Here is a 25,129-nt window from a genome sequence, read left to right as displayed (position 1 = left end):
ACCGTTGTATCGTCTGCAAACTTGATGAAGGAGTTAGATCCGTTCACAGGCCTGCAGTCAAGTGTGAAAAGGGAGTAGAGAAAGTCCATAATCCAGTTGCAGGTAGGGTTGTTAATGCCTAGGTTTCCAAGTTTGACGATTAGCTTGGAAGGGATGATCTGGGGTCCATATAGGCACATACCCAATCTGTGGAGCCAGAATTCTTGCTGGTTGGTAAGGAATCAAATACTTATTTCACTGACTGAAATGCAAATCAATTTATAACCTGTTATGAGGTTCAAAACAGAAGACCCAAGAGCGAGGTAGGTTCAATGCTGAGGCTTTAATGTACAACAGCCAGACTCAATAGCTGTGCAAAAACAGAACAGAAACTCTCCCGAGGAGGTCAGAATCAAAACAGGAAAAAATGGAACACAAAAGTAATCCGAATGTCTCAGGGAACAATTCCCTGTGGATGCAGGAACCTCAGAGAAGGAGACTAGTCCAGAGTCCAGAGTCCAGAGTCCAGAGTCCAGAGTCCAGAGTCCAGAGTCCAGAGTCCAGAGTCCAGAGTCCAGAGTCCAGAGTCCAGAGTCCAGACCGACCTCAATAGATCGCTGGAGACAGGGTAGGCAAGGCAAGGCTGCTCTAAAAAACAAGACAGGGTAAATATAATGCCAGCAGACAAGAGCTTACTCACATAATAATCCGACAAGAAACAGAAGGAACAAACGCTAGAAGTAGACAGACCAATCAAGACAAGACAAGAAACAGGTGTCACCACAAAACAGCGCGAGCGCTGATTGTGACGAGCGACAGGTGAAAACAGGCTTAACGTGTATCAAAGAGAGATGAATTATAACTATGAATAAATGTGTGTCTAAAGGGGTGAATGAGAGCGTGTGTGTAAAGAGAGAGACAGGGAGGATACCCAGATCCTGACATAACCTTTATATAACATGTTTTCTACAGATTTCGTTTTGATACTATGTGTCTATCAGTTAAAATAAACCTACCATAAAAACTATAGAAACTTAATTTCTTTGCAAGCAGGCAGACTTACAAAATCAACAGAGGGTTCAAAAATGTATTTCCCTCACTGTATAAGCTGTAATGTATATAATAATATATATTACACGCACGTGCACACAAACACACATGAACACAAACATATTTCCCAGTTTTATGTCAACACTTATGTGCGTTCTTCTCGAAATGCTATTATTCAGTACTGAAGGTGTTCAAGCACTGGGAACTTATTGGCTACTTTTCCATGACTATTCTATCCATGACTAGTCATCCATTTACGGCAGCTTTTCTATCTATTTTTAAATACGACATTTAATTTCACAAATTGTGTTTCCACCAAGTTTCGGCCTTTAGGTAACATCAGTAATGCTTTGTTGTTTTAATACCGCATTTTCAGGATTGTTTATACATCCAGTTAAAAATCTCCTACAATTCAGACACCAAGCAAACACAGTGATCCCAGCGTGCTGTTGTCTCATTAGAATATCTCGGTGTTATTTTTTGTAACTTCAGTGAGTTCCATCTCTTGTTCTCGAGTGGAGGATTAACCCCCCTCCCCCCCGCAGAGCACAACAAAGCCGCGGAAGTGGTAAACTTGGACACGGATGCGTGAGAATGGACTGTGTTATATCATTAAAAAGTCAGCTGGCAGCAGTCACAGAAAAAAGGAAACATATTTGGATTGTTTAGGGAAACAACGCAGACACACACCGGGATGTATTCTGTTTGCAGCAGCAGTGGGGACACATTCCAATGTCTAACTGGGTGTCCTGTGGCCTGCCATCTTTGTTTTTGACTGTGAAATGTAGAGCGTTTGCCAGAAGCTTCTGTGTAATTTGATGGGTTGTTAATGATCATGCTGCAAAAATGCTAAGGTGCATGCCTGGACTATTGTTCTATATCCTTTCTCATATCCTCACATATGCAGACAATGTCTTTAGAACACTTCACAGTTCCATTTCACTTAACAGCAATAATTACTGCTGGTGGCAGGCAGACTCATTCAAAGCCTTATTTCAGCTCTGTTAATGTTTCCCAAAACAAACAATATGATATATATATATATATGGCAAAAACATGTAACCACAAATCTTAGTTGTGTAACTACAGCTTATGTTCATTGATCTCACTTAAAAGCACTTAGGAGATCTCTGCTTTAAGGTAAGATTGTATATAGTCTAAAATTAATGAGCTGCACTATACAACTGTGGATACATACTGTAACCTGCCTGTAGATTATGTGTGTGAGGAGAACACAAACACACAGTAAATCCCAAATGTCAGTAATAATTAGTGTCTTTATTCGCTTAAGAGAGAGATTTAGTCAGGATGAGGGCTGCTTACACAAAGCCTTTTAGCTTTGCCATGATAGAGTAAGAGAATTTTACTATCTATCTCTTTATTGCTTATTTTATCTTCTCTTAAGTCTGAAATAAACAATGGACTGATCTTTGATTTGTGCTGGGTCAGGGAAGGTCATTTCGTGTTTCTTGTCACAGTTTTTGATGTCTCATCTTCTGGAATATTCTCTGTTGTAGTGACAGAGACTACACACACTATTCAACACACACCTGGACACACGTGCATGTGTGCTGTTGTTTATGACTGATTGGAATAATATTTTCATGTTATTATACAAATGTTTCATGGAAGAATGTGTGTGTGTTGCAGGCAGTGACTGGTAGGAGTTTTGTTGAAAAAGATTTCAGATGTGGACTGGACAACGGCAGTCTTCTGTGCGAGTGAGTACTCTCCTAAACAACACATACACAGTTACATTTACATTTACATTTATGCATTTGGCAGACGCTTTTATCCAAAGCGACTTACATAGCATTATCCTATACATTTATACATAGGTATGTGCAATCCCCTGGGATCGAACCCAAAACCTTGCGTTAAGGCGTAATGATTTTTATATTGGACAAACTGTATATTATATTGCCTTCACCGAACCCAACCCCAAAACCTAACCATCACAGAAGACTTTCTGCATTTTTACATTTTCAAATAAACATCATTTAGTATGTTTAATAATCCATTTGAATTGAAAATGTAAGTGTGTGAGACTATCATTGTGGGGACATTTAAAATGTTTTTATGTTACTTTTCATTAACATCAAATCTGAAATATCTTGATATTTATTTGCTGTTTCATTCTTAACATCATTCCAGCATCTAAGGCTATATTTATTGTGAGAACTAGTCAATCTATAGGCCTTTTCAGTGGACGCTTGTGAGTGGACTGCAGTCAACTTCCGGTCTGTGTTTGTTTATCGGCCTGATTAGTGTCTAACAATATAACTTTTTTTAAATTGAATTTGTTACTTTTAATTTATGTAATTATTTTATTGTTTAATTGTTGTATGTTAATTGTATAAAATAAACAATTTGTTGAATGGGTCCTGATAGTTTTGTTGCATTAAAAGAAACTTTATGGTACATTGACATCTAGCGGTTGAACTTGGTATTGCAGTCTAAATTACATTTACATTTACATTTCAAAATATTGGAGAGGCAAGTATAGTTAAGTAACAGTTGTTCTCCGTTTCTTTTGTTGTCAGAAATAATCTACAGGCACTCTATTATTTGCAAATGTATACCGGAAGTTAAGGGTAGTCCACGAACGCGCATATCCACAGTAACGTTTGTTTATGCTGTTGCTGTTGCTTTAAAATCGTCTTTACACAAGTCTGTGTAAAAAAAGACTGTAGGGTCACATGTTTTGAAACAGGGCTAGTTGCTATAACTGCTAGACGTGCTGTAAAGTGACAGTGCTGCCAGATATTTTAGTTGAAAAATTAGGAAACAGGGATACATACCAAACAGGTTAAACTCTTGGGATTCATGTTTCTTTACTGCTGGGGTCAACGCGTTGCTATAGTTACAACTCGCTAAATGCAGGAAAAACTCCCGCTCCGTACACACATGGATGATCTTTTAGTGAATTCATTCCCGCATTTAAATGTGGTTATCAATCCCAAAACTTTGCAGTAAGTCTTGTGTACAGTTTTGTATTGCACATCTTGATTTATTGACATGTTAGATGGTCGTCAGATAAGGTTCTATAATTTTATAGTAAGCATTGTATACTGTAAAATACAAAAACATGTCTTGCAGTCCAAAATTCTCTAAACAACACCTGACAACACAATTGTTATTGCCTGACAAATGCATTGTGAGCTTATAGCCTCTTATAGCCTCTGGTCTGCCGTGATAGAGATAATATACGGTATAAATCTAAATATAAAGGTAAAAAAATCTTAAATGTGAACTGAACTTTTTAGAGAGGGTAGCTTCGCTTTATGTGCTATGGAAGGCTGAAAAACGGTGTAGACTCATTCGGCGCTGTGTCTGGGTCCATTGATGTTTCGGATTTATGCCTCAGCTCGCTACGCTGTAATCAGCAGAGGCGGACAGAGTACACAGGTTCATTACTTGAGTAAAAGTACAGATACCCCTTGCTAAATTTTACTCAAGTACAAGTAAAAGTACTACAGTCAGATGTGTACGTAAGTAAAAGTACTGAAGTACATGTTTTTAAAAGTACTTGAGTATCAAGAGTACAAGAGTACATTTTTTAAATATTGCATTACTACTGCCACAGTGCTTACATTTATGTACAGAAACGTCCTACATGGAGTTATGAAAAATGTTAATGTTAATACCTTGGAGAATGTTAAAGGAATTTAAAGTAAAATAAAGTAATTTTAATCTTTTTACCATGCTTTATTCTTTTCACCTCTGCTAGAGTTTTAATGGATTTTTTGCACCCACATTTGAACCGAACAGTTTTAAACAACAAACTGCATACTCAAGAACATCAAAGCAAATACTCGGCTTACATTAATGAGTAATATTAGAAAATACAATTCAGCTAACAATTGTGTGTACATGTGAGTTTCTCTGTTTTTTCATCAATCAGTGGTGGCGTTTCATCAAAACCTAGGGTATGGCGAAATTTCCTAAGACCATACAAAAACGAACCACAATGAAACCAAATGATACCACATATATGTAACCACAAAACTTAAAGTAGTAAAAAATAACCCAGCCAGATGTTGTCATAACCACCACCAACGACTACGTTAATCGACTATGAGACTAAAATATAAACCAACCATTGATCAGATTCAGCAAACAAGATTAAATATAAAACATGTCTTACCTTGTCGCAAGGTTGTTAAGCCTTGATTCTTTTCATTTTTAAGCTAATCCTGGCATAGCTAGTGGCAAATCGCAAAATACATAATAGCCTAAACTGCGACTGCACTACAAAGTCTTTCCGTACGATATATTTTTTTAATTTTTCACAGATAGCGTTGTACATTATGAATGAAATACAATAACAATAGTGTAAATTATTCGATTTATTAAAATTATTAAATGGATGCCAACTAATTGGGAAAATAAAGACCATCCCCACTACCCATAACCTCACACTTGATTCCAAAACCACTGTTAGGCATTTTGTAGACAGTTTCTTTGTTTTATTGAAAATAAATGCCTGTATATGATCTTAAATGTGGAAAATGCAGACAAACGAGTTTAGCCAAAAAGAGCTTCGAACCAACATTACGATGATGTCACGTCAAAACTACATATCTTCGGTCTTACCGACTATACGTCAATGACGCTATGTGACTTAACGGTGTTTATACATTCTCAAATACACATGCTTCCGACGCCTATGCTACATGTACACATCAGTGTAAAGTAGTTTAATTATCTATAATGAGTCTCATTATGCACACGTACTTTGTTTCAACAATGTTTTCTGAACGCTAGGGCCATACACAAACGCCGCCCCTGAAATCAATAAACCTAAAACAGCAAAGAAGGCGATATAGCAATGTTCTGACACACCTCTGAACCTGACCGTGTTATACACGCAGCATAGAGCAAAGAAGAGAAAATAATAATGATTAAAGAAAATCAGCTGACCGGTCGCGATGTTTTCAAGTCAAAAAAATATGTTATATTTAGCATTTTATATGACGCTATTGGCTACTCTTCCCTTACCTTTATTCATATAAAAATACCCCCAAATCGCATGAAAATACACACAAAACACATATTCTTCAATCGTGCATTTATTAGCTTCTTGTTTTGGTGAAGAAATTTCACTTTAGCTTTATCACGGATGTCCTGAATGAGGAAGTGTACACAGGACGTGTCATGCAGACGTGAGATGATTGACAGCTGTGTACAGCAAATGATAGAGCTCTGAGGTCTGAGTGATTGTTGCTGATAGGCTCGCCCAATAAGTGGCGCCTGCACAATCCAATCACGTTTGAGAGGGAAAAAACAAATTGGTGGTTTCCGAGATTTTTCTTTTTCCTTTTTAGAAGTAACGTGTACTTACGGTTATGGATAGAAATGTAGCGGAGTAAAGAGTACAATATTTGCCTCTCAAATGTACTTGAGTAAAGTCATGAGTACTCCCCAAAAATGATACTCAAGTAAAGTACAGATCCCTCAAAATTGTACTTAAGTACTGTACTCGAGTAAATGTACTCCGTTACTGTCCGGCTCTGGTAATCAGGTCACTACTAGAGCAATCTCTTGATTGGTTAATGTGGCGCGAATATTGGCCAAAATTCAGATTTTTCAACTTGCACGATGTGTCAAATGCCCAAAACGCTCAATTCGTGCCATGCCACTCACACGAATCATGCTGCAGGATGTCTATTGCGTCTTTGCATTGACTTATCATGTAAATCACTTGCGCTTAACGCTTCATTCCCGTCTGGTGGGAACGCACCATAGGGCTGTGAACTTTTTCGTAGTGTCACTCAGGGGCACAGTTCCCAGGGAGGACATGTCCCGCTCACTTTTTGAAACTTCAATGTAAACTGCTTTTCCAGAACACGTTTTGCAAATATATCTCCTTTGGCAAAGGAGTGAAAAAGTGACGACATATTTTTCCTGTGTCAGCCGCTGTAGTGCTTCGAAAGGGAGAGGTGAGCGGTGGAGTGAGCCACTGGTTGCAATTCAAGTGAGGAAACTATTTAAACAGCCACATATAATAGATGTTCATTCATATCACATATTTAGTTTGCATTTAGCATTTGATAGAGCGTTTGTGCCCAGAAGCAGGGGTGTGTGCTGTCAGACTTAACAAGTGGAAATATACAGGCTTTGTTTTTTAGTTGAGACAAATATAAAAAAAGTAGGATGAATGATATTTTGCATGAGCATCCACAGTGTGGCCAGCAGGACACTTGTGTCTGACCCGAGGGCGTACTCACATTTAACCTGGTTGCTCTCAACTGTGCTCGAGCGAGGTTCGATTAGGACAGTGTGAGTACGTCCTATAAGATTCAAGGTGCATCCTCACACACTTCTGCTGAAACAGTTGATAACAGCATGAGATGAAGTGCACACACACATCCTATATTGTATCCCCTACATTTTTACACCACTATGGCACCAACATTCAGTGAGAAACCACCTTCTTAACAGCATTTTCAATTTAAACCACAGTAAGTTTTTGAAAACATTGTAGCTTTTTGCAGTAACCAGCTATGTTTTAACAAGATATAGGTAAAGACAGGAAGTTAATCTTCTCGTCTGATTCACACTAGTATCTGCGCTTTCATTGCGTAAAATTATGTAGAAGTTTGCTGTCTATTACTATGTTTTTGAGTCCCTTTATGGTATTATAATGTAGATTCATTCTTTATTGTATCATATTAATAGTTTGTTTTATTATTTATCAGACTGTCATGATTCCGCCATCATGTCATGTTTATTCTTGGTCTTGCAGCGGAGTCATGGCATAGCCTTAGGTTTTGTGTGAGAAAGACATGGCTTTGTTTTGATTCTGACTTGCCATGTGCTTTCTCGTGTCTCGTCAGTGTTTCCCGCCCTTCTGTCTCGTTAACCTTCCCTGAGTGTTTCAGTACCCACACCTGCCCATTGTTATCTCCTTTGTTAGTCTCCCTATAAAATGCCCTCTTGTCTATTGTCTTGGGCTCGTTCGTTATACTTGTATGCTGTACCTGTACCTAAGTCTTGTCTTGCCCGTTCCCTAGTTCCCTAGTTCCCTAGTTCCCTGGTTCCTGTTGGATTGTTTGTATGTTTCCTAGTTCCTTGTTTTTATTCCTGGTTGTTTATTTTTGCCCCCCTTGTGGGAAGTATTTGTTTTCAGTTTTGGTATTAAGTTTAGTTAGTGTTTTCCCATCGTGGATGTTTGTTTTGCCGTGTTTTATATTCAAGTCTTTGTTAATCCCTTCATCCCTGTGTCTGCCTGCACTTGGGTTCTTCCACCACGTTCCCCTCATCCACGTTCATGACATCAGACTATCTCATTCGAAAGTACCCCCTTTTTCAAGTGGCTTCAATTTATTTAGCAACCTTTTGATAGTAGTATGGGGTGTATTTATTCACACCTCTGTTTAACTAGCAAAATAATTCGGTATCATTCTTCATTATTTGAAAAACTGGAAAACACGACTTGAAAATTTTACTGTAATTTGGACTGCTTGCTACTTGCTTTAAATATTTTGGGCACCAGTTGAAGTGATGCTTCCCATACTGTATCTGAAAAAACTTTAGTTTTTTTAATCATTTGCTGTCTTCTATTTTATATAGAATGTTGTGTCCCTGGGACATAACCATTAATTTAGGGTTACGTCTGAGTTGAGAAAAAAAATTGGTGTTATGAAACAGAACAACTAAATGAGCCCTTTTCTCCAGCAAGACCTTTACTACAATTGTTTTACCCTTGTAATTTACCTTCCTCCCTTTGTTTCACATCATTACCCCAAGGAATTTAATTCCAGAAAAAAACTAGACAGATTTCTTTGGAGCTTTATTTGGTTTATCATCAGTTTCCAGAGAATGTCCAATTTATGATTTTCTGTGTCGCCTCTTCATGCAGATAGATCCCAATTCATCCCTGTCCCAGACAGCAAAGTCTGCAATGTCGTGCTGTAGTTTCTTGGATTTAACATGTTGACACGTTTTTTGTTACTTTTTTAGTTTAAATTAACCCAGTTAGGGCTTTTTGCAAACCAAAGGTCAAACTTTGAATAAATTTGGCATTTCATTCATTCTAAAGAGAAAAAAAGACATTAACGAATTTCCACGATTCAGTACAAATTATAGACTACCAAAGTTGATGAAGTTACATAACATATATTTTGTTTTGTGAAATGTCCTATGTTGCATAGTCCAGCATTTCCTGGAGTACATGAATGCATTGTAGATATAAAACATTGATACAAACCTTGTTTCTCCAAATAAATCCAACAATTTTTCCGTGCCAAAATACTGAGGCGATTTAAAACTCCTGCGTCAAGAAACAATGATGTTTTTTTGTGGCATGAGTTGTGCTGAAGCATAAAGTATTATGGGGGGTTCACACCAAACACAAATTAACCGATTTGTGCTAGTAAATTACGTACAAAGTCAATGCAAAGACGTGAACGCATTGCGTCAATCTCGTCTTCCACGCATGTTGAAAATATTTGTCAGACCGTGTCACTCATGCGAAAATAACAAACCCGCGAGTAATACAGTTCGTGGAACGTGATTGTTCGATTAAGCGATTACTGAATTTACGATTAGCCGCGCTTAAAAACGCCACGGTTAATAAGGACAGCTCAGAGGATGCGTACATTCTGTATGCGCAAGCTTATATTTAAAGTCTACTCCTGATGCAAGTTGAACCAATTCAATTTATTTGTATGCTATTTTACTTAAATAATTACTGAGCTTTGAACGTTATTTAGCAAATAGGCTCTATATCACGTTCTATTATTGTTTGCTGTGAATGAATACAGTAGGGAAACAAAATACTTGTGATCCGTGTGCGGTAGCTCCTAAAGGGACAGCAGCATAATAAACATCTACATATTAATGCTCATCAAACGACAAAAAACGATGACAAAACACACTCACCACTACTGACTGATTAACTTTCTTAATTTTAATATGGTTTAATATATATTTCATTTAAACATGAAATAAATTTTTTTTAAATTAATGAATGCAGAATAATCGTCATAATCGTGTGACTGTGATTATTCTTCAGACTATAATCGTTGCAACAAAATCTATAATTGTGCACCCTATAGTATCCATAGCGTTTAGGTTGTCTCAGTGGTCAATCAAAATTACCCAAACTTTTAACATATCGAACTGGGTTACAGTAAATCTCAACAACACAGAGAAAATAACCCAATTACATGACCAAACTGACTCAAACCAGCCATTGGGTAGATAAAATTACCCAAAGTTTTTTAGACTCTGTGATGTATCTCTCTTTCGCAGACTATTGAGCTCCATCAGACCTGGTCTTGTGAAGAAGATAAACAGACTGCCCACTCCTGTGGCTGCTCTGGTAAGAACTTTTCTACATTGAACCATTATGTATCATGCCCACCTAAAATGTATAAGCATCTGTGATTTTGTTTCCCTCTTCTTTGGGGTTCCAAGCTGGATACCCTAATAGACATTTTTACAATTAGTGCATATCTCAGCGCAACTTGCAGGGAATGACAAACTATACAACAGTTCAGTGAAATTTCTGATACACTGGGTCCCTCTTGATTGATTTATTATAATGAGATGCAGTTCAAAGTTCGCAGCAGGTGTTATATGGGGCTGCAACAGTCTGAATCATCCTTGCTCCTGTAACACTCTGTTTGTCCCCAGCCTGTTTTCCACTTTTTTGCCTCAGGATGTCTATTTCTCAAGCTCCCTCACCTGTTCCTCGTCATTTTCTCTGCACCTGCCCATCATCAGACTCATTACCCAAACACTATTTATACTCTACCTGTTCCTTTGTTCTTTGTCTTGTCTAAAATGTAACCAGTGTGTGTGGGTGTGCGCTCGCGCGCAGATCTGTTGTTCCTTGTGATTTTGGATTAAAAGGATTATTCCCAAAGATCATCTCGTCTGGGAGTATTTGTGTTAAAGAAGACAAGACCTACAAAGAAATTGATTACTTGCGGCTCAAAGTCAAGTCAGCTTTATTTATAACAATTTTCATTGTTACAAAGCAGCTGTACAAGAAAACATTGACTATAAGCAAAACATAAAAGGTTATGCAAGTCAAAACACAGGTCAGATATCAGACACACTATAAAGTCCTATATGCAGTGTTAATTAAATAAGACTATACAATTCTAGCAGCCCCCCTCCAGCCAGGCAAACAGTGCAAAACAGTATGCAAATGGTGCCGAGGAACCCAAAACTCCATTGGAGGAGAAAAATACATCAGAGGGAAACCAGGCCTGACCAGGGGATTCCAGTTCCCCTCTGGCAAAAGCTGCAGCATCTGCACAAACTCGACAGTGCTTGCACAACAAGGCAAAATAAAATAAAGTTAGATTTAAGATTATCATTAACAATCTAATAGTTGCTGAAGTTTTGTAAAGTCGGCACTTCCTTTGTCCAGCTCTATCATCACAGCATTTGTCAGGTCTAGGTATGGAATGCGCCCTGCCGCTCCAGTAACCTTGGACTGCATCCTGCCCACTCTAGAACGTGTAAGACCTCGAGCTGCCGCATTTTGGACCAGTTGGCGTTTTTGTAATAGGCCTGCAGGGCAACCACCTTATAGTGCATTACAGTAATCTAGTCTTGATGTCAAGGAATTAGCTCTTATTCAAACCGGTCACGCACGGCCTTCCAGTGTTTTTCGAGCCAGTCCCATCCGGACTTCCAGAGGTCTTTGACCCGGTCCCGTTTGGTCTTCCAGTGTTCTTCGACCCTGTCCCTTCCGGCCTTCAAGAGGTCTTTGAGCCGGTCCCTTTCGGCCTTCCAGTGTTCTTCGAGCCGGTCCCGTCCGGCCTTCAAGAGGTCTTTGAGCCGGTCCCGTTTGGCCTTCCAGTGTTCTTCGAGCCGGTCCCGTCCAGCCTTCCAAAGGACTTTGAGCAGGTCCCGTGTGGCCTTCCAGAGTTCCCAGAGGTTACCACTGTGACCATCATAGCCGTGGCTTTGGCATACGTCTGGGCGGTACGGAACAGTTCTGAAGCTTTCCCAGTGCCCAGTCCCTAAGCCTGCCCAGAGCTCCGTCCTGAAGCCTGCCCAGAGCTCCATCCAAAAGTCTGCCCAGAGGCACGTCCTGAAGACTGCCCAGAGCCCCTGGACTCGCCCCAAATATTGTTTTGGGGTGCAGTATAGGGACAAGATGGCTGGCACAGACACGAGGACCGTAGGCCGCAGGTGTGTTGCGGTTGTGTACTGCCTCTCTGGTCCGGCCATGCCAGGCTACTCGTCTCCTTGCCCCCAAGACACGGCAGCCGTGCCAAGCTCCTCATCTCCTTGCTTCCAAGTCACTACCACGGCGGCCGTACCAGGCTCCTCGTCTTCATCCTCCTGTACGGTCACAGCTTTCCGAGGCACACCACCATGGATTCCCTGAGTTGGTAGCTGCGTCCTGGAGGCTCCCTGTCTTGTCCCCGGTGTCTATCATGAGTCTCCAGGACACCTCCCCCCCTTACAAGGTTGCACCTTCTGTAACACTGTAGTACTGTAACACTCTGTCGGTCCCTAGTATATTATTCCCTGTTTTACCCAAGGATGTCCTTTTCTTATGCTCTCTCACGAGTCCCTCATCATTGACTTTTGCACCTGCACCCCTTTACCCGGACACTATATGTATTCTTACTTCCCCTTTGATTATTGTCTGTTAATGTAAGTTATAAGTTTGTGTTTCCTTGTTCCGTACCCGTTGTATCCGTGGAGGATTTATACTCATTGGATTACCTTGTTTGTTCCGTGGATGTTTTGCTGTTCTCTGTCTGTTTCGTGGATGTATTTTGGATTTATCAGTTTTTACCCGAGGAAGTTTGTATTACCCTATTTTGTTCCTGTGTTCACTTTTATTAACTCCTGTTCACGTGTGGCATCGTTCATCGTCAGTGACATGTTACAGTGATTGAATAGAGATGGAGACTAATTTGAATATCCATGTGTATGAAGAGAGCTGATGTGATTAATTAGAAGGGAGAATTTTCATATCCACATAAACTAAATACAGTGAGGGTCTAGAGTTACATTGAAGTCATTTTAAGGCATGAAGAAAATGTTATAACAGAAAAATTACTTTTACGTATGCTATTTTAATGCTCAAGATGAGATTTAAGTGATTCAATTATGACTGCAAGGGGACTTAAAGCAAACTGTATTAATAAATGTTTCAGTACAAACTCTTGGAAAGTGAAATAGAGAAACTTACTCCAATAATTACAGTCCAGTCATCGGTTAATTTAAAAGCTTAAGACTTTTAAGTGATACAATTATTAAATGCAGTGGGACTTTAGCAGAGGGTTTTGAGCTTCAAAATCGCAGATGTAAAAGTTTATTTCTGTGACAATCATTTCTTAATGTTGTAAAATAACTTGAATATAACTTCTTTTTACATGCGTTGTCTTTGAAGGGCCCGGGTAGATGTGTGATGGCAGCTCGAGCGAGATCTAAGCGCTGTGCAAGGATGTGAGAGGCGTGGTGACATTTTCAGCGACATTCAGCAACATTTTCAACCCTTTCTTATGTTGGAGTTTTTGTAATAAGTCTGCAAGGCAACCACCTAATAGTGCATTACAGTAATCTAGTCATGATGACATAAATGCATGAATTAATTTTTCTGCATCTGATGGTGACAGCATATGACGTAGTTTAGATATAAAGATATATAAGATGGAAAAAACAATACTACAGGTTTTGGTGACATGGTTATCAAATGACAGAGTACTATCGAATAAAACACCAAGTTTCTTTGCTGACGATGAGGGTTTTTTTGGAACATCCATCAATAGTTAAGCAGTCCATCCATCCATCCATTTTCTTCCGCTTATCCGGGGCCGGGTCGCGGGGGCAGCAGTCTAAGCAGAGATGCCCAGACATCCCTCTCCCTAGACACTTCCTCCAGCTCTTCCGGGGGGACACCGAGGCATTCCCAGGCCAGCCGGGAGACATAGTCCCACCAGCGTGTCCTAGGTCTTCCCCGGGGTCTCCTCCAGGTCGGACGGGCCTGGAACACCTTCCGAGGAAGGCGTCCAGTAGGCATCCGTAACAGATGCCCAAAACACCTCAGCTGACCCCTCTCGATGTGGAGGAGCAGCGGCTCTACTCCGAGCTCCTCGCGGGTGACCGAGCTTCTCACCCTATCTCTAAGGCATCGCCCAGCCACCCTGCGGAGGAAGCTCATTTCAGCCGCCTGTATCCGGGATCTTGTCCTTTCGGTCATGACCCAAAGCTCATGACCATAGGTGAGAGTAGGAACGTAGATTGACCGGTAAATTGAGAGCTTCGCCTTGCGGCTCAGCTCTTTCTTCACCACGACGGACCGGTACATCGACCGCATTACTGCAGAAGCTGCACCGATCCGTCTGTCAATCTCCCGTTCCCTCCTCCCCTCACTCGTGAACAAGACCCCGAGATACTTAAACTCCTCCACTTGAGGAAGGAACTCTCCACCAACCTGAAGTGGGCAAGCCACCCTTTTCCGACTGAGGACCATGGCCTCGGATTTGGAGGTACTGATTTTCATTCCAGCCGCTTCACACTCTGCTGTAAACCGTCCCAGTGCATGCTGAAGGTCCTGGTTTGAAGGGGCCAACACGACGACATCATCCGCAAATAGCAGAGACGAGATCGTGTGGTCCCCAAACCCGACACCCTCCGGCCCCCGGCTGCGCCTAGAAATTCTGTCCATAAAAATTACGAACAGAACCGGTGACAAAGGGCAGCCCTGCCGGAGTCCGACATGCACTGGGAACAGGTCCGACTTACTGCCGGCAATGCGAACCAAGCTCCTGCTTCGGTCGTACAGGGACCTGACAGCCCTTAGCAAAGGACCACAGACCCCATACTCCCGAAGCACCCTCCACAGGATGCCGCGAGGGACACAGTCGAATGCTTTCTCCAAATCCACAAAACACATGTGGATTGGTTGAGCAAACTCCCATGCACCCTCCAGCACCCTGTAGAGGGTGTAGAGCTGGTCCAGCGTTCCACGGCCTGGACGAAAACCACACTGTTCCTCCTGAATCCGAGGTTCTACTATCGGCCGTATTCTCCTCTCCAGGCATAGACATAGACTTTCCCGGGAAGGCTGAGAAGTGTGATCCCACTGTAGTTGGAACACACCCTCCGGTCCCCCTTCTTAAAAAGAGGGACCACCACCCCGGTCTGCCATCCCAGAGGCACTGTCCCCGACCGCCACGCGATGCTGCAGAGGCGTGTCAGCCAAGACAGCCCCACAACATCCAGAGACTTGAGGTACTCAGGGCGAATCTCATCCACCCCCGGTGCCCTGCCACTGAGGAGTTTCTTGACTACCTCAGTGACTTCGGCTTGGGTGATGGACGAGTCCACCTCTGAGCCCTCAGCCTCTGCCTCCTCAATGGAGGACGTGACGGTGGGATTGAGGAGATCCTCAAAGTACTCCTTCCACCGACCGACGACATCCCCAGTTGAGGTCAACAGCCTCCCACCTCCACTGTAAACAGCGTTGGTAGGGCACTGTTTCCCTCTCCTGAGGCGCCGGACGGTTTGCCAGAATCTCTTCGAGGCCAGTCGATAGTCCTTCTCCATGGCCTCACCAAACTCCTCCCAGGCCCGAGTTTTTGCCTCCACAACCACCCGGGCAGCAGTCCGCTTGGCCTGCCGGTACCTGTCAGCTGCCTCAGGAGTCCCACAAGCCAACCAGGCCCGATAAGACTCCTTCTTCAGCTTGACGGTTTCCCTTACTTCCGGTGTCCACCACCGGGTTCGGGGATTCCCGCCTCGACAGGCACCGGAGACCTTACGGCCACAGCTCCGAGCGGCCGCTCCGACAATGGAGGTGGAGAACATGGTCCACTCGGACTCAATGTCTCCAGCCTCCCTCGGGATCTGGTTGAAGCTCTGCCGGAGGTGGGAGTTAAAGATCTCTCTGACAGGAGACTCGGCCAGGCGTTCCCAGCAGACCCTTACAGTACGTTTGGGTCTGCCGAGTCTGTCCAGCTTCCTCTCTCGCCATCGGATCCAACTCACCACCAGGTGGTGATCAGTTGACAGCTCCGCCCCTCTCTTAACCCGAGTGTCCAAAACATATGGTCGCAGGTCAGATGAAACGACCACAAAGTCGATCATCGACCTGCGGCCTAGGGTGTCCTGGTGCCACGTGCACTGATGGACACCCTTATGCTTGAACATGGTGTTCGTTATAGACAAATTGTGACTAGCACAGAAGTCCAATAACTGAAAACCGCTCGGGTTCAGATCAGGGGGGCCGTTCCTCCCAATCACGCCCCTCCAGGTGTCACTGTCGTTGCCGACATGGGCGTTGAAGTCCCCCAGTAGGACGACGGAGTCCCCAGTCGGAGCACTTTCCAGCACCCCTCCCAGAGACTCCAAGAAGGTCGGGTACTCTGCACTGCCGTTCGGCCCGTAGGCACAAACAACAGTGAGAGACCTAACCCCGACCCGTAGGCGCAGGGAAACGACCCTCTCGTTCACCGGGGTAAACTCCAACACATGGCGGGAGAGCTGGGGGGCTATAAGCAGACCCACACCAGCCCGCCGCCTCTCACCATGGGCAACTCCAGAGTGATGAAGTGTCCATCCTCTCTCGAGGAGTGTGGTTCCAGAGCCCAAGCCATGCGTAGAGGTGATCCCGACTATCTCTAGTCGGAACCTCTCAACCTCCCGCACTAGTTAAGCAGTATCCTTGGTTATTAACTATGGCGGTTTTCTGTCCAAGAAGTAACTCTTCTGTTTTGTCCGAGTTGAGTAATAAAATGTTGTTACTATGTTAGTTTTTCATATCGACTATGCATGATGCTCCGAGGAAATATAAAATTGCGTATCATCAACAGTGAAAGCTATCTCTGTGCCGGTTTATTATATCTCCAAAGAGCATAGGCCCTAAGACTGAGACCTGTGGTACACCATGATGTGCTTGCGATTTGCATGACACCTCATTGTTTATAGCTTTAAATTGAAAACGTTCGGATAAATTAGATCTAAACCATTTCAAAGCTATTCCCTTAATGCCGACATAATTTTCTGATAAATCATAATTTAATGAACTGTGATGTGCTCTAAATCCAGACTGGAAATCTTCATTGATGTCATGAGTTGAGACAACTTTTTCCAGAACTTTAGATATGAAATGTAGATTCGATAGAGGTCTGTTGTTAACTAGTTCTCTAGGGTCGAGTTGGGTTTTTTGACAAGGATCCTTATAACAGCCACCTTTTGGCGCATTTCCTAATGTCAAAGATGAGTTAATAATACCAAGAAGAGGATTTATAATTTCTGGGAGCATCTCTTTCAGTAGATTTGTAGGTTTAGAATCTAGCATGAATGCTATTGATTTAGATGATCTAATTATTTTACATAGTTCATCGTGATCTAGTGTAAAATATAATAGTATTTTATCCTTAGGGTCCATGTAGTTAGTTGTTTGTTCAGTGTGTTTCACTTCTGGTTGCATAGTTATAATTTGTTCTTGGATATCTTGGATTTTATTTGTGAAGTAGTTCATAAATTCATCACTGCTATGCTGATATACAGAATCAGAAGTCGCTGACAATTAATTTTTTATTTAGCCACTGTGTTAAATAAAAACATAGGGTTGTGCTGGTTTTCTTCTATTAGTAATGAAAAGTAGATGTTATGCGGTTTGTAGGGCTTTTCTGTATTTTCGAATACTATCCGTGCTGTACATTTTCTTAAAGTTGCTCTCCATTTTTCGTGGTGCCTTTTTTAGTGCCTGGGTGTTTTCATTATACCATGGTGTCGGGGTGCCATTTTTAATCATCTTTAAGCACAGAGTAGCAACTGTGTCTAGCATTTCCGAGAAGGTGGGATTAAATTTCTAATGGTAACGTCAAGATCTTCAACGTTATTACTCATGCTAGAGATTTGAGACAATTCAGGCAGATTATCAAGAAATGCACCTTTGGTAGTTTAAGTTATTGTTCTACCATATTTGTAAGGAGTAATATTTGCAGCCATAGTCCAGTGAAGCAAGCATGATACCAGATAATGACCCGAAATGTCTTCGCTCTGCTGAAGGATTTTAACATCATCCACATTAATACCGTAAAACAGTGTTACATCTAAAGTATGATTATGAAAGGGAGTGGGTCCTGACTCATGTTTTCTAATGCCCATGGAGTTAAGAGTGTCTTTAAAAGCCATTCCTAAAGCATCTGTATCGTTATCTACATGTATTTTAAAGTCACCAACGACAAGGACTCTGTCTGCGACCAGTACTAGTTCTGATAAGAACCCACCAAATTCTTTAATAAAATGTGTGTGGTGCTCTGGAGGCCTTTATACAATAGCCAGAATACATTTAAAAGATGTTTTATACTTAGGATTAGGTGTTGATACATGAAGTACCATGACTTCAAAAGAATTGTATTTAGAGTTAGACTTCTGGGAAATGCTAAAAGAGTTATTGTAAAGTGCAGCAACACCTCCCCCTCTGCCTTTTAGGTGAGGCTCATGTTTAAAATAATAATCTTGGGACAGTCGGGGGACAGAGTCTCAATTTTATGATGTTTGGGAGAAGGGATTATCGCATGTTGTGCATTTTGTGCATTCTGCGACGTGAGACGGCGAACAGACCGTTGGTTATGCCATTCTGTCTGCTTCCTGACCTGGGCACCAGTGAGTCAAGTTTTAGCATCAGGACTATGTCCCATATTTCTAGACAGAAGGAAAGGACCATCCGAGGAGAGGTGGAGGCCGTCACTCTTCAACAGGTCAGGTCTGTATAAAATATAACAGTGTCTGACATAATGCTTGCAAGCTCACACACCTCTTTAATATTATCTTTTGTGAAGTGGAACATAATTTGTGCCGACGTGAACAACAATCTTATTGAATTTACAATTAGCCTTGACTATGGTGGCTGGTGCCTCTATGTTAACGTTCTGAACAATAGAATCACCGATAACTAGGGCACATTCAACAGGTTTCTCCGTCGGTGCGTCACAGAGTTGGGCAAACCTGTCTGAGACTGTAATTGGAACGGTTGAGTGATGTTTTGACCTGCGACTACGCTGTCTCTGTCAGGGACAGAAGGAAGACCCAAGAGCAGATGCGTCAGTTAACATTTATTAAACACAAAGTTCAAAAAGGCAACAAAGACACGCGGCTGTGCAGCTGGAGTAGGCGGGAGGAGACGAGTATTCGTAGTCGGGCAGGCATGGGTAGGTCAAGGCATAAACCGTGTCCGTGGAGAGATAAGAGTGAGTGTAGTCGATCAGGCGTGGGTCGGGCAAGGCGTGAACGGAATCCGGGGAAGCACGGCGAACTCGTAGTGAGGCAAGAGGTCGGAGAACCGGGAAGTAAACAGTGGAACGGCAACTCCTGAGGACAAAACAACCACCAGTACAAACTGGGGAAACGGGTTAGCAACACGACAAAACCATATCACTGGCTTTAATGTCAGGACACAACACACTTGCAACGGAGAGGACAGTAGAAGGAGTATATAAAGCAAGGGAAGGTAATGAGAAAATAAGGAACAGGTGCACAAAATCAAGAGAGCCTGAGTGGATACAGCTGAGCGTCAACAGAAGTGAATGGTAAGTCAAACCTGAGCTCTGACAATCTCACAGTCACAAAGTTTCCCATCTGGGAGGGATCTTCAACCGGAACCGAGCTGTGCGCACTAACGTTGCTCGCATCCAAAGTGTTTTCTATGGTCCTTACACTCTTAATATCCTCAGATAAAGATTGGATGCAAAGCTCTAATTCTGAGCTCTTCTTTGTCAGCCTAGCTATTTCCCTGCATTTATCGCATGTAAAGTCCTCGCCGCTGACAGAGAAGACTAAGCTAAACATTTGACATGAGGAGCAAGTAACAATAATAAGATTAGATGCTATAACTCACCGGGTTTGAGTAGTAATTCCAATTTACCAAGGTGGCTCGATGAATCGTAGTATATACGCTTAAAAGAGAAATAATTAGCACACAAGACAACTAGAAGGCAAGATGATATTAAAAAGTGTAAACATAATGCAAGCTAGCACGCTAATGCTATGCTAACGGCGTTGCGTTAACTATCAATTTTGGTTTAATCTTCAAATAAATAACCAGGAGTGGGTTATTGGGATATCAGGAAAATTAGCAACGACAGTGATAAGTAACGATAATAAAATAAACATAATATTAAAACAAAGTGCAAGTGCAGTGATACAAACAAACCGCTGACAGCAATGAAGAGAGGAACCCTACAGTATTAGGAACACTACAGTATTAGGACTTTCACTGCAAAGTATACTACTGTATTTTTATGTGAACAAATATGTTACTATTGTATAGTAAAAAAAAGGAAACCTCAGTTTAGGTGAACTAAAAATTATTTGGCCTAATGTTAGGTGAACTAAAAATTATGTTGGCCACTTGCGTATTTTTTTTAAATGACAAGAGGCCTTTGTTTGGCCTGTGCTACAAAACCTTCAACCTCTGTAGCACCAGTGCTATGTGCAAAAAAGTTGGCGTACTGTAGATATATAAACAACATGAAAACTTGATTTTTGCCACAGGGGGACTTTAACTTCAATCTCACCAAAGATAGAACAACACCAACAACTTAATTTTATCATACAGAGACTCAAAATTAAATTACACAAATGAAACAGAGCATAAGTTAGAGAACAATACACATTAGTTAATGGGATAGTTTAATGAAAAATTCTGTCAGGACTTACTCACCCCCATGTTGTTCCACAACCTTAAGACTCTTTCATCTTCGGAACACAAATTAAGACATTTTTGATGAAGTCAAATTGTTTTCTGACCCCCATAGACAGACAATGCAACTTCCACCTTCAATGCACAGAAAAGTAGTAAAGACATCATTTAAATAGTCCATGTGACTACAGTGGTTCAACCTTCATTCTATAAAATCATAAGAATATGTTTTATTCAATTTTGAGAGTTATTCAAATTATTACTCTCTTCTGTGTCAGTCTCTGATGCGAATTCACAAGAGCAAACATTCATCTTTGTGTACGAGGTCTTACGGTTGTGGAAGGACATGAAGGTAATTAATGACACGAATTTCCTTTTTTTAGTGAACTATCCTTTTAAACCATCTCATTCACAAAAAACGCTAAAATAGAAATGAACATTTAGAGAGCCAATGTTGTTTGTGTATCAAGTAGGCCTTCCATTTAAGTAGAATTTGATCATAAGCACCACTGCGTTTTATACGTTACATGCTGTTGCTGAAACAAGACTTTCCTCCAAAAAAAAAACAACAACCGTAAGTTGTTTGTCCAAGCAGCTTATTATGGCGTATATATTTAAGTTTTAAGGATAAGCACCCTCTAGCTGCCAGCAGCTTATTACAGCCTACAGATAGGTTGTTCGCCTAATGCGTCAGATTAAGATACATTTAATTCTTTGTATTTGAAAAGGTTGAAAGGTTACATAAACAATTATAGTTTAAAGATTTTTGGAGCACCTTACCCTAAACCTATACCTCTTCTCAACCATATAAACAGTTCTTTGCAAGTCAAGTCAACTCTTGTCACTCCGCTACATGTGGGGACATAAAGTGGAAAGAAATGTCATGCCTCACAGGACCATAGTGTTACATAAATACAGAAATTCAACAGTGGAGTAAAACAAGAATCAACCTACACACAAACTAACCTACAAATTTACTGAGTGTAAGGTTTCACGCTCAAAACTAACTTACAGTTAATGGAATGATTTTGTGTCTCAGCAGAGGCCTCATGGATGGCATTCAGACAGTTTCAAATAAATATTTGGTGCCACAATAAAACAATGAGTTTCTGCAGATATTGAAACATTTTCAAAAGTCACTGTTGATGTATACCACATGAAATCATCTCTGTCAATAATATATGTGGCATTTGTTGCTTTTGCATGAACCTTCTACAGACATGAGAACATCTGATAAAAATCTGGAAAATCTAAACTGCACACGTTTGGTAGCTGGAGGTTGCCAAAACCTTAAGGTCACTACGCGTGTTTACGTGTAGTGTTATTAGTTACTCAAACATCAGTCAAAATGTCAAACTTTAAATTGAGTTTTAAAGAGTAGATATTCATTGATTTTTAATGTCCTATTTATGTTTACATAAGTTTACATACATACAAGGTGTAAATACACCATTATTATGCTATAATAGGCAGTTTTTCTTGACTCAGCGAATCATCTGTTTAATCTGATTGGTCAGATGGTCTAGTATTCTATGATTGGTTTACCACAAATGAGGCTTACGAGCTACAGTGTTTGGGGGAGAAGGGTGAGGTTTTCATGGGCAGTCCTAGCAAAACGTAGGCAGCAGGGACTATATGTAGTCATGTAAATCCGGTTGTAAATCTCAGAATGCATTGCAAAAAACAATGTTTCATTACAGTGTTCATTTATTTGACAAAAACTATGATGAAAATTAATTGATAATGATTTTCATCAACTATTGAAAACAAGACAAAGATACAGTATTAACAAGGCATCCAATCAGAATTACAAACAGCTTGCGGCAGTGCAAACTGAGCCCCTAAACCTTGACTATAGATAAAAATACATCACTCAAATAGTTATAGAAATTAGCGAGGAATATAGGTTTTGAAACAAAGTAAATGTTTATCCGCTTCCTCTGTTGTCTCCTTATTTGTTTTATGTTTCACGGGTTCACCTGCCTTTTCAGTCTTAATAGATAATGGTAAAAAAATTTACTTGGCTTGCTTGAAGGGGCCTCGAGCTCCGAGCTTAACCGGTCCCCTTGCAATAGACTGCCGCTTGTAAATGCTCCTAATGATGATTGATTGGACTGCATGTTTAGGCTCCCCCCGAACCTACGTTAGAACTTCGTTACATTACCAAAAACCTTTTAGATAATAATTAAATTGTTAAGTATTTTGGGTAATTATAACACATCTTAAATTATTACTGTGGTTGCTTTCATTCAATTTCATGACAAGTTTGAGCTTTAAGGAAATTAAACTTTACAAATGTGTTTGTTTTATTGCACGAAGATCTTGATTCAGCTTGAATCATGACAAATAAAAACATCAGGGCCTGATTTATTGCATTACTCACAAACAGTCTTAAGTCTGTCATCTTCAGAAAGAATGCTTACATTTATTGCAGGTCTGTTGGCACTTGTTGAGTAAATTGTGCAACATATTGTTATCGCCCACATCGTAAATAAACAGGTTAACTCCCCTTTCCTTTTCCTGTCCTTCAGTTAACAGGCCCCTTCATAGTTTGTTATAGTTCACAGTTTTGTAGTCTAGAGGGGTTCTCAAGTTTGTTTTTCATTGTTGGTATAATCTGATATTATACAGTAGAAGTAAAATTTCAGGCTACATGCTCACACAGAGAATTAAATTCAAGCCAGTGTTTTGGTTTTAGGAACCATCCATTAACAAAAGGAATTTAAAGCACAGTTCGAGTATTACAATTCTTCAATCATTGACTATTCCAAAACGTGTATTCCAAACCTGTGTGACTTTCTTCTGCAAAACACAAAAGAAGATAATTATGTTGAAGAACGCTGTTAACCAAACAACCACTGGCTCTAATTGACTTCTATTGTATGGCGACAATTCACAAACATTTCACAAAATATCTTCTTTTGTGTTTGAACTTTATTTATCAAAGATATTAATATTAACAAGATGCGCCACTGCCGTTACCAGGAATAGCGCGGAATGCCATGCTTAATATGGCCGCTCTAGCAAAGGATGTCCTGCCTTACAGTAAAACCAGCCAATCCTTAATCAGTAAAGACTAATGATTCTTTAGGGCGGGGCTCTCGTGAGGCGAGAGTTTACAGTTGGAAAGATATTTTATCTGTTTATTTTGTGAATGCAAATATATGTGTTTATTTCTAATTCAAACCTTAATTTTTTCAGAGTGCCTTGTTTTGCAGCCCATTTCCTCCCCTTATTTCCCCCTGCTCCTTATTTGTATTATTTTCCCACCACCAACATATTTTGTCTGTTCACTATTTCCTTTTCATGCAAGTGTCAGTGCATTGTTAACATGCCATTTTATCTTTTGTTGGGAGGCTGTGTTGATGAAGGTGAATGTGTATGAGCTGGGAATATCACTGCTACACTACACAGCCAGAATTATCTGTACACCCCATCTGGATTTAGCTTTTTTTACTGCTGACCGGAGCAGTAATCCGGCCGCACAGTTATGCATGCATTTGTAAATGTTGTCGACTTATTTCTCAAATTTCTGCCCTGCTAAAGATGCTGAAGGTCCAATAACACCATGATTTCCATGTCCATTGCCAAGATGACTGCTAAGCATGTTCTCAGCAGATGCTTTTTAAATAAATATACAAATAAACATCCGTCACTTAAGTACAGTGGCATTTCATTTTAAATCCAGTTCCTATGTTAATGCCTATGCAATTATGCGATTCTTAATCAGTGACAAATTTCCAGGGTACGTTATCATTCCTGCAAACTAGTCGCTTTTGGCGAAATTCACCATTTAAAATAAAAAATAGGTCATTTTTGTGAATCGTGTAAATCCAAAGAGTTTCTTTTCGTTGGGGGGGGTCTTAGGCGTCTAGTCTCGAGCTTTTGAAACATCTTTGGTCCGGCGCCTGGATTAATTTGGCCAACCAGAATCGAGATACGAGCCAACAGCATTGTCTTTTATGGTCATTGGGCCAACCAGACTCAATATCGTCTTTTTTTCGTCCTTGGGCCAACCAGAATCAAGATACCATCGTCTGATATTTATTATTCAGTTTTCCAGTGTGATCGGAACGGCTTTGTTATGAGAGACATTTGCCAATTTCCCTTAAAAATTTCCACTTCAAGAGCTCTGCCCTTCTTAGTGAGTAAGGCACTTGGGTGCGATTGACAGATTTACAGATGTTATTTAAGAATATTTTAGAGACTGATCGATTCGCTTCATAATACATCAATATGTCGAGAGGTGCCACGCGGATTATTTTTGTATTGCTTGTATCTGCTTTTTTATTTTTTATGAAAGCACTTAATAACTCTTTTTTTTCTTTTTGAGCTCTTATAACTTGCATTAATTAGGTCCTGCACTTTATCTCTCTCAAAAACTATTTTTAGATTTTAAGAGCACTAATTTTAGATGTTTAAGTATGACTTAGAACATGGGCAATGTATCTATTTTTTATGAAA

At 40.7% G+C, this 25,129-nt stretch overlaps 1 protein-coding gene across 2 annotated transcripts in view; it reads left to right on the top strand.

Moving 5' to 3' along the window:
- limch1b (LIM and calponin homology domains 1b) overlaps positions 1–25,129 on the top strand; it is an 88,328-nt gene that overhangs the window by 21,962 nt on the left and 41,237 nt on the right. For both annotated transcript variants that reach the window (XM_079480584.1, XM_079480583.1), the window contains exons 2-3: positions 2,680–2,750; positions 10,288–10,357. In XM_079480584.1, coding sequence (XP_079336710.1) covers positions 2,680–2,750; positions 10,288–10,357 — 141 coding nt within the window. The remainder of the gene's footprint in view (positions 1–2,679; positions 2,751–10,287; positions 10,358–25,129) is intronic.

This window comes from Barbatula barbatula, assembly GCF_947034865.1.
Source record: "Barbatula barbatula genome assembly, chromosome: 18".
NCBI lineage: Eukaryota > Metazoa > Chordata > Actinopteri > Cypriniformes > Nemacheilidae > Barbatula > Barbatula barbatula.
The sequence above is the reverse complement of the archived record's forward strand: the minus strand, read 5'-3'. Positions and strand labels throughout refer to the sequence as shown.